This window comes from Petaurus breviceps, unplaced genomic scaffold (assembly GCF_028583685.1).
Source record: "Petaurus breviceps papuanus isolate PSGF00001 unplaced genomic scaffold, PetGlider_PUasm1.0 90760, whole genome shotgun sequence".
Classification (NCBI taxonomy): domain Eukaryota; kingdom Metazoa; phylum Chordata; class Mammalia; order Diprotodontia; family Petauridae; genus Petaurus; species Petaurus breviceps.
Window position 1 is genome coordinate 8,735,309 of NW_027187338.1, and position 9,412 is coordinate 8,744,720.

At 53.5% G+C, this 9,412-nt stretch overlaps 1 protein-coding gene across 1 annotated transcript in view; it reads left to right on the top strand.

Moving 5' to 3' along the window:
• KCNQ4 (potassium voltage-gated channel subfamily Q member 4) overlaps positions 1–5,382 on the top strand; it is a 28,558-nt gene extending 23,176 nt beyond the window's left edge. Inside the window, exons 9-12 of the mRNA XM_069068079.1 lie at positions 47–146; positions 2,046–2,177; positions 2,719–2,860; positions 3,401–5,382. Of these exons, the coding sequence (XP_068924180.1) occupies positions 47–146; positions 2,046–2,177; positions 2,719–2,860; positions 3,401–3,619 (593 nt within the window). The 3' untranslated portion in view covers positions 3,620–5,382. The remainder of the gene's footprint in view (positions 1–46; positions 147–2,045; positions 2,178–2,718; positions 2,861–3,400) is intronic.
• The last annotated feature ends 4,030 nt before the right edge of the window (positions 5,383–9,412 follow it).

A 9,412-nucleotide genomic window follows, 5' to 3' on the forward strand; every position in this document is an offset into this window, starting at 1 on the left:
AAGCCTCCAGGAAAGGAGGACTAACAGGCAGCTGCTATCTCAACAGAAGGTCCCTCAGAAGATGTGATGGAGGAGAAGGGTTACCAGTGTGAGCTCACTGTAGACGACGTCATACCTGCCATCAAGACAGTGATCCGTTCTGTTCGGTGAGTGTCACTCTCCCCCCACCCCAGCCCTCCCTGCTCCAATTGGTCAGGCTCTGCCAGCCCAACACATGACCATCTCCAATCCTGCCTGCTTGGCAGCCCTGGAGGTGATCAGCTGAGCCCACCTAGGAGTCCTGGCCAAGGTGGTGAGGCAGCATCTGGGCTCACAGCAGCCTTCTGATTCGGACCCCAGCAGGTCTGTTTACCAGCAGGAACTTCTGGACAGTGGAAGGGAATGTTACCACCTTACTCTTGAAACAGGAGGCTCCAATTTATTGTGAATCAGGGATGCAAAAGGCTTTCTCTCTGTGTGTCATGGTGTACTGTTATATCCCAGCTTCACCTTTGCCCCAAGACAGTCATTCTACTTCTCTGTCTGTCTGTGTTCTTTCCCCCTCCCCAGCCATATTTGTCTCTCCTCCTCCTCCTTCTCCTCTTCCTGTCTTCCTCCTCCTCCCCCTTCTCTCTTTGATATTTTTTGTCCTCTATTTCTGCCTGTAACTATTTCTTGTTTCTGTTTCTGGCTCTCTTTTCCAGTTTTTCTTTCTGTCTTTGCTGTCAGTCATTGTCACTCTTTTCTGTCTCTGCCTGTCTCAGTGTGTCTGATTGTCTATCTGTTTCTCTGTTTCTCTCTCCCCTTTCTGTCTTTGTGCCTGTGGCTTTCCTGGATCTCCCTGCTACTCTCAGGGTTAGTAGCAGATCTCCAGCTGACAGCTACCTCCACTCCCAAAAAGCCTCCATGTCTCCTCTCTATCTGCAGGCCCATGCAAACTCCCTCCGCTCCCAAGACTCAGTTTCCTTCTCTTTCCTAACTTCCATCTTTACCTAAACATCCCACCCCTTTGTTCTTTTTGTTGCCTGGCCCCAAGGCCCCAGCCCACTTACAGCTGTCTGGAGCCCTGGAATTGGCCACATCCTCAGTGGACAGAGGGAAGTCCAAGGAGGGAACCAAGCTGGAGCTACATATCCACATGGGCCCTGGGACCACCATTAGCATACAAGACATGTGATATGATTGAACCTACCCCCAGATAACATCACACACTGTAGACACCCTCTGTATGTGGGACTTTGCACTAAGCTATGTTGGGAAAAGTGGAATGAGGTGAGGGAGGAGGAACATGGAGAGGAGAGGCAGATGGAACATAATGGAGAGAGCTCTGCATTTGGAGATAGAAGATCTGGGTTTAAATCTTGGCTTTGTACTTTACTTACTATATGCCCTTGAACCATGTACTTCCTCTTTGCCTCAGTGTCCCCATCTGTAAAAGGAGAGCTCTAGATGATCTCAAAGGTCCCATCCATCTCTAAATCCTAAGATCCTATAAGATGGTTGGCATGAAAAGAACCCGGTCTCTACCCTGAGGGGGATCACAGTTTAGCAGGACAGGATAGGAACATAAAGAAAACCACTTACAAGTCCTTTGTGATCCTAGTCAAGTCACTTCCCCTCTCGTCATTTTCCTCATCTGTGTGGCCTCTAAGATGCTTCCCAGCTCTAAATTCTATGACCCTGTGCTCAGAGCCCAAAGGAGGCCAGGAATGCCATTTGGACTAGGAGAGCATAGAGGTGGGAAAGTCACTGTGGATTGGGAGTAATCATAGCAGACTTCCTGGAGGAGATGAGCTGTGAGTTAGGTCTGGGAGGATGAGAAGGCCTGAGACAAGCAGAAAGGAGTGGAAGGACATCCCAGGCTCGCCCTGTTACCAAAGTCCAGGCAAGAGGTGTTGAGAGCCACCATGAAGGATAGGACAATGGGGCTGCAGAGGAGGGGCAGCTGAGAAGTTTGCTTCTGCCCCCATGCTTGGTTCCTCTGCTCACTCGAACCCCTGAATCTAGGGTTCCTGGAGGTTGGGGGAGCCCTGATTCTAAGGCCTTGTTCTTTCCCATCTCCATAGGATTCTGAAATTCCTGGTAGCCAAGAGGAAGTTCAAGGAGACTCTCAGGCCCTATGATGTGAAAGATGTCATTGAACAGTACTCAGCTGGCCACCTTGATATGCTGGGCAGGATCAAGAGTCTGCAGGCCCGGTGGGTGCCCGATACCCTCTTGGAGAATCTTCCTACTTGACCCCTCTACCTGGCTTGCTGGAAGCCCCTCCCTGCCACACCCCACACCCCAGGAACCCCTGGCTCAGCTTTCCTTATTCCACTTGAAGCACCCAAGAAGCCTTCTCAGTGTGACAGAGTGCTTAGCTTGGAGCCAGCCAGATCTGAATTCTGTGTGACCCTGGACAAGTCATTTAACCTTTTGGGGCCTCAGTTTCCTCATCTATGAAAGAGGGATAATATGCTTCACTGGATTGTAGTATGGCTTAAATGAGATGATGTGCTTTGTAGACTTTAAGGAGCTATAGAAATATAATCTATCATTATTCCCAGCCTAAACCCACTCAGTTCTGACCCCGATCTCGTCTGGGCTCCAAGGTTAGGGCTATTCCTTCTGCTTCATACCGGGAGCTCCCCCAGCTTGGGGCTGGGTCTGGCAAAAGGGACGCTGCGGCAAGGGAATCTGCAGATGGGCCTCGTTTTTCTCCCTTTTAACGGGCTTCTCTTTCTCTGCATCCGGTAGCGTGGACCAGATCGTGGGCCGGGGAAGTGGGGATCGTGGGGACAGAAAGTCCCGCGAGAAGGTAGAAAAGGCTCCTTCGGATCCCGGAGAAGCCGGGGACGAGGTCAGCATGCTGGGCCGAGTGGTCAAGGTGGAGAAGCAGGTGAGGAGAGGGAAGGCACGTCTGGGTCACGGGGCCCTATCCCCGAGGTGGGGACCAATCTGACGCTTGACTGGTGGAGGAAAAAGTCGAGGACCTCGGAGCTCAAGGAGTCCCGGTCCCCGGCACCCTAAATCCAAGAGCACTGGTGCAGGTTTGGTAACCTGGCAAGGTAAGCCGGGCAAGCTGATCATTCTCTCCTGAACTCAATGTTCTTCTCTTGGATGAACCCTAAACTCGTCGCCCTAAAGCCAGAAACCTGTAGTCCTCAGCTAAACCTCCCGGCTCGGGGTCCCACCCCGCCTAAGTCTCACCCTCAGCTAAATCCCACCCAATTAAGCCTCACCCTCAGCTAAGCCCCGCCTCCAACCAGCTTTCATCTCAAACTGGCCATCCTCGTCCTGCTAAAGGCTCCCCCAGTTAAACTTCACTGCCCCGCCCCCCCATTCCAACCAATGAAGACCCGGTCCCGTCAGGCCCCGCCTCCAGGTAGGCTGCAATGCCAGGTAAACCCCGGTTCCCGCTGAGACCTTCCCCCGGCAGGTGCAGTCCATTGAGCACAAGCTGGACCTCCTCCTGGGTTTCTACTCCCGGTGCCTGCGGGCGGGAGCAGCTTCATCTGCCAGCCTGGGCACGGTGCAGGTGCCCCTCTTCGATCCGGACATCACGTCGGACTACCACAGCCCCGCAGACGCCGAGGACATCTCTGTGTCCGCGCAGACACTCAGCATCTCTCGATCGGCCAGCGCCAATATGGACTGAGGGAGGCTCCCAACTCTCCCAGGGACCGGCCCTGGACCGGCCACCCAGCCTGGCACGGGCCCAACAGGCCCCCAGGCCTCACCTGCCTGCCTGCCTGCCCTCCCGCCATCCGATCTTACTTGAACAGGCCTTCCTTCCTGAGACTCTCCTACCACGCACTTTTGAGCTGCCAGGATGGGGGGAGGTACCCACAGCAGGCATCTCGTGGGCATCCAAGTGCCCCAGGCTGGGCAACTCCCTCAGCCTTCTGTCCCCGATTCCAGATGCTGGGCCCACCGCTGGTCATGTAGCCAGGCAGACAGGCCCTGTCAGCTTTGCCAAGGGGGCCCCTGAGACTATGGAGGGCTATCCCAGGACCTGTGACTCTAGTGCCCGATGGGGGGTTCCCTCCCCTCCCAACAGCCATGTGGCACCATGGGCTCCCCAGACATCTTGGTCCCAGAGCAGGGATCTCTCTAACAGCTATGCAAGACTGGTTCTCTCTCATACCCCTCCCTGGAGGGGTGAGTTCTCCTGGGGGGCCCTGGCACTGTCAGGAATGCTGACACCCTCCCTTCCCTACACCCTTGGGGTCCCCTTCAGGCCCCACCTCAAAGCACAGTGATCCCACCCCAATGGGTGGGCACCATATATGCAAACCACATTAAATATGCAACTTTCCAGGCTGGACAGGGTCCCTTGGGGGCCATGACCCACTCCTAGTCCAAGTTGGTCTCAGGCTGCCTCACTAGGCTCTGTCCAGCCTCACTGGTCTAGGGCCTTGGGTACCTGCTAGCATGGCCTTTCCTTCCCCACTGGGGCACAAGAATGGATGGGGGCCTTATGGGCTGAGCCCTGCCCTTCACCTCTCTTCCAGGACCCTCTTCATGGGCAGCCAGCTCCCCGGTTGTCAGGGGAAGGGCAGCCCCCTCCCAAAACAAAAGCAAAAATACACTCACATTGACTCCCTTCCCACTCACAGTTTCTTCCAGGAGCCCTGACCTTGGACAACTCTGAAACTGTGGGGTGTTTGCTGTCCCAGGGAAGTAACCTCACTGAGCCCTGCAGGGGGCCGGGGAGGGTGCAGACTCTGAATGGAGCCTACCTGATCCCCATACCCCTTCATCTGGTCCCCATTTGGTAGGTTTGAAAAAGAGCCACCTCTTTCCCAACCAGGATACTGCTTTCTTAAGGAAGTCTCTGCTAGTATCCTCTGTACTCCTAGCCCCAGAGTAAAGAGGGGCAGCTTGGCCCAAGGACCCCAGCAAGAGGGTGGGCAGCACAGAGAGAGAAGCCTCGGGCCCCCACCCAGAGAACAGCTCAGAGCACACACACACCCCCACTCTGAATGCAAGAAAGTTCCCCTCCACTGCCTAGGGTCCACCCTGCAGCCATTACCACCTCCCTGGCATGTGTGCATTCTCTGACCCCGGAGCCTTCTTGGAAACATAACTTCATAAATTTCCCCCACCACGCACACACTCCCTACAAAGTTGGGAGGGAGAAGGGAGACAGGGTCCCCCTACTTCCCCATGGAGGGCAGTGCCTAGTGCCTGTCCTGTGCCAGGGAAGGACTTTGCATCTCACACCCAGGGGCCCTGCATGCTGCCCTCCCCCTGCTGCACCCCCCCCAATGCCCTCTGCATGTGTTGCTGACCTTTGCACCAAGAGCCTGCCCACCTCTGGCCCTTCCATGCCCTCCTCTGCACTGACCCCCAGAGATCCTCCCTTGACCCAGAGATGGAGCTGGGGCTGAGACCCTCTGACCAAATGAGAGCCCAGAGTAGTCCCCTCACCCCACCCCCCACCGCGATCGAGGTTCCCCCACCAACCTGGTTCTCGGACATGCAAGTACCTCACTTTGTTAACTTCATTAACTTATTGGTTTCATTAAAGTTTTCAGTAGAAGGTGGTTGGCCTTGGTTCTGTTAATTGGTTGGGGGATTGTGGCCTGTACTCAGACTTCTAGGGGGAGCAGGAAAAGGCACAGGGGAGTGTTTAACTTGGACAATGAAGATGGGGGGTGGGGGACATAGGGATCATCTAGCCCCTCCTCATTTTACAGATGAGGAAACTGCGGCCCAAGAAATATTCTTACCAAAGTTTATGCAGTGAGTGGAAAATCCAGGAGGAGAAAAGTCTGGAGTGGTCATGTGAATAGCCAAGCCAGGATTCAAACCTTCTGACCTTCTGAGTTGAAATCTTATGACCTTTCCTTTACATTCTGCAGCTTCCTACATGTGTCCTGTACTTAAATCCCCAAAGGACTGGTGTATGGAAGAAAGATCAGACTTTTGTTTGGCACCAATAATGGAGGGGGGAAGCAGGGTGGGGGGGGGGGAGAAGACTGATTTTTTATTTGATGCCACTAGATGCTGTGTGACCTTGAATAGTCTCTCTTCCTCTCTGGTCCTCAGCTTTCTGAGTCCCTTCACAATTCTAATGCTCAGAAAACATTTACTGACTGCTTATTATACCCACTAGATTCAAGACACTCAGTGCTAGGGACACAAAAATAAACAAAGGAAACCATCCCTTTTCTTAAGAAGTTTACCCAAATAGGGGCAGATGTTGTTTGTTCAGTCATTTTTCAGTTTTGACCAACTCTCTGTGACCCCATTTGGGGTTTTCTTGGCAGAGATAATGGAGTGGTTTGCCATTTCCCTCTCCAGCTCATTTTACAGATGAGGAAACTGAGGCAAGAAGGGTTGAGTGACTCGCCCAGGGTCATGAAGTGAGTGAGTATCTGAGGCCAGATTTGAACTCAGGAAGATAAGTCTTCCTTACTCCAGACCCAGTGCTCTATTCACTGTACCACCATGGAGGATCCCCCTTTTCTCAAATAGGGGTCAGGGCATGACATGTGCGCTCATTAGTAAAATCCCAGATAGACATGATGGGAGCAAAGACGAGATTCAGGCCAGGTGCTCTAGGAAAATTTGAGGGGGGAGAAAACACAATCTCCTTGGGGGAGGGATCTGGGAAGACTTCATGGAGGAGGTGGTACCCAAGGTGTGCCTTGAACAAAGAGAAGGCAGCTGACAGGCAGAAATGGGTAAGGCTAGAGTGTCCTGCGGCAGCTTACTGGGGATACTTGTTCAAAAATATAGGCAGGAGACAGAATGTCAAGCTCAGGAAACAAATTTTATTGTGATGGGCCTGGAATAAAGAGTTTGTGATGGGGAGTATTGGGAAACCAAGGGTAAGGAGATGGTATTTTATCCCATAGCAAAAGTGAGCCTTTGGAGCTCTTCTAAGATCTTTCATTCTGGGTTCGAAGGACCTTCCCAGCCCTGACATCCTGTGTTCTAAGGACCCTCCCAGCCCTGACATCCTGTGTTCTAAGGACCCTCCCAGCTCTGACATCCTGTGTTCTAAGGGCCCTCCCAACCTTGATCTATGAGTCTAAGGAGACCCTGCCTCCCCTCCATCCTCACCTCTCTTGGACATAGCCTCTCTGTCTCATTTCTCATTGTCCCTCTCAATCACTCACGTCAGGCATGATGATAAATGGTTACCAGCCCACCCAGCCCTGGTTTGTGTTACTTGCTGACTTCCACCATGTAAATGATCATGCTGAAGATCTAAGGAATAGGTTCTGTGCAGCCCCCAGAGCTCTCCTGACTCACAGACAGCAGATAGTAGTTGCTCACAGAATAACCACGGAGTGGGAATGAGCCCGAGGCTCACAGGCTTCATTTCTAATCTGAGCTCTGGCGCCCATTCATTCACCAGGCTTGGGTAGCCCTGCAGCCCCAAAGGTGGTGCCACTGAACTGCCCAGGCCGAACCCCAAGAGGAGCCTGCCCTGGCCTGTCCTGCTGTCCTGGGAGGCTTCATGCTGCATACTGTCCTGACGTCTGCCATCCAGAGCAGCCTGGCCTTCCTCCCTCACCCATCACTGGTGAAACCCTGGAAACGCCTCAGTGCTCACCCAGCAATGGGCCCATGGGGGCCCTCTGTCCCTGTCCCTGTCCAAGGGCTCTCCTCCTGCCTCCAGCTCCATATTAAAGTGTCCCAGCTTCCTGGCTGTCCTCCACACCCAGCCAACCCCATAGCCCCACCCAGCTCCCGCTTGGGCTGCTGGGGCTCAGGGGGCATCAGGGACACTGCTGCTTAACCTGGAAGTCCTCAGTTTTCTGATGGCCTGTCCAGTCTTGATGTTCTTTCCGGAGGCATTCATCTTTGAAATGAATGAGGGAACACTTAGTCTGAGAAGGGAGGGGAGAGGAGAGGGGAGGGGAGAGGAGAGAGAAGTGGAGGAGAAGGGTGGAGAGGAGAGGAGGGGAGGGAAAGAGTAGGGGAAAAGAATGGAGGGGAGAAGGGAGAGGAGAGGAGGGGGAGGAGAGAAGAGCAAAAGGGAGGGGAGGAGAAGAGAGGAGAGAAGAGGGGAGGAGAGGAGGGGAGGAGGGGAGAGCATAAGGGAGGGGAGGAGAAGAGAGGAGGGGAGAGAAGAGGGGAGGAGAGGAGGGGAGGAGGGGAGAGCAAAAAGGAGGGGAGGAGAAGAGAGGAGGGGAAGGGTAGAGAGGAGAAGGGAGGAAATAAGCAGAAGAGAAGAGAGAAAAGGAAGAGGGGAAGGGAGAGGAGGAGGAGGACGAGGAGAGGGGAGAAGAGAGGAGAGAAGAGGAAAAGGGAGGGGAGGAGAGGAGAAGGGGAGAGAACAGAGAGGGAAAAGAAGGGAAGGAGAGGAGGGGAGGGGAGGAGAGAAGATTTGAGAAGACATGATCACTATTTCCTAGTATTTCAAGAGTTATCACATAAAAGGACTTAAGCCTAGGTGCTGCCGACTCCAAGGTTGCCCCTCTATCCCCTACACCATGCGACCAGAGATTACTATTAAAGAATGTTTATCACCTGCACCTGTAGAGGACAGGCAGGGGGAAGGGGTGTCCCAGAGTGGGGGGTTTGACATCATGAAGTTCTACTTGGCCCCAAAGGGTAGAAGAGGAGCAAATGGGTGGAAGCGGCAAAGAAAGATTTAGGCTCAATGTCAGGAAAGACCACCCCGCCCCCACTAATAGATCAGTCCCAAAGTCCTACAGGCACCTCATTAGAGGTCTTTGGGCAGAGAACTTCTTGTAGTGGAGCTTCTTGGACAGGTGTGGGATGGATGAGACGGCTCTGGGGTCTTTTCTAACTCAGATTCTATGATTCTGTCAGAGGTAAGATTTGAACCCAGACCTTCTTTACTCAGCCTAACTCTTTATCCTTCCCTTCCCTTTTCTTTCCTCTCCTCTCCTTTTTCCTTCTCTCTGTCTCTCTCTCCCCCCTCTCCCCTCTCTCTGTCTCTCTCCTCCTCCTCTTCCTCCTCCTCCTCCTCTCTCTCTCTCTCCTCTCTACTGTGCTTCTCTCTCCCTGTTTCTGTCTCTGTCTTTCTCTCCCTCTCTCTCTGTCTCTCCCCTCTTCCTCTCTGTCTCCCCCCTCCTCTCCCTCTCTTCTCTCTGTCTCTCCTCCTCCTCCTTCTCTCTCTCTCTCTCTGTCTCTGTCTGTCTCTCTCTCTGTCTCTCTCTCCCCTCTCTGCTGTGTTTCTCTCTCCCTCTGTTTCTTTCTCTCCCTCTCTCTCTGTCTCTCCCCTCTTCCTCTCTCTCCCTCCTCCTCTCTCTCTCTTCTCTGTCTCTCTCTGTCTCTCCTCTCTGTGTCTCTCTTTCCCTGTTTCTCTGTGTGTGTCTCTCTCTCCCTCTCTCTTCTCTCTGTCTCTGTCTGCCTGTCTCTCCTTTCTGTCTCTCTCTCCCTCCTCCTCCTCTCTCTCTTCTCTGTCTCTCTCTGTCTCTCCTCTCTTCTCCTCCCCTCCCCTCCCCTCCCCTCTCCTCTCCTC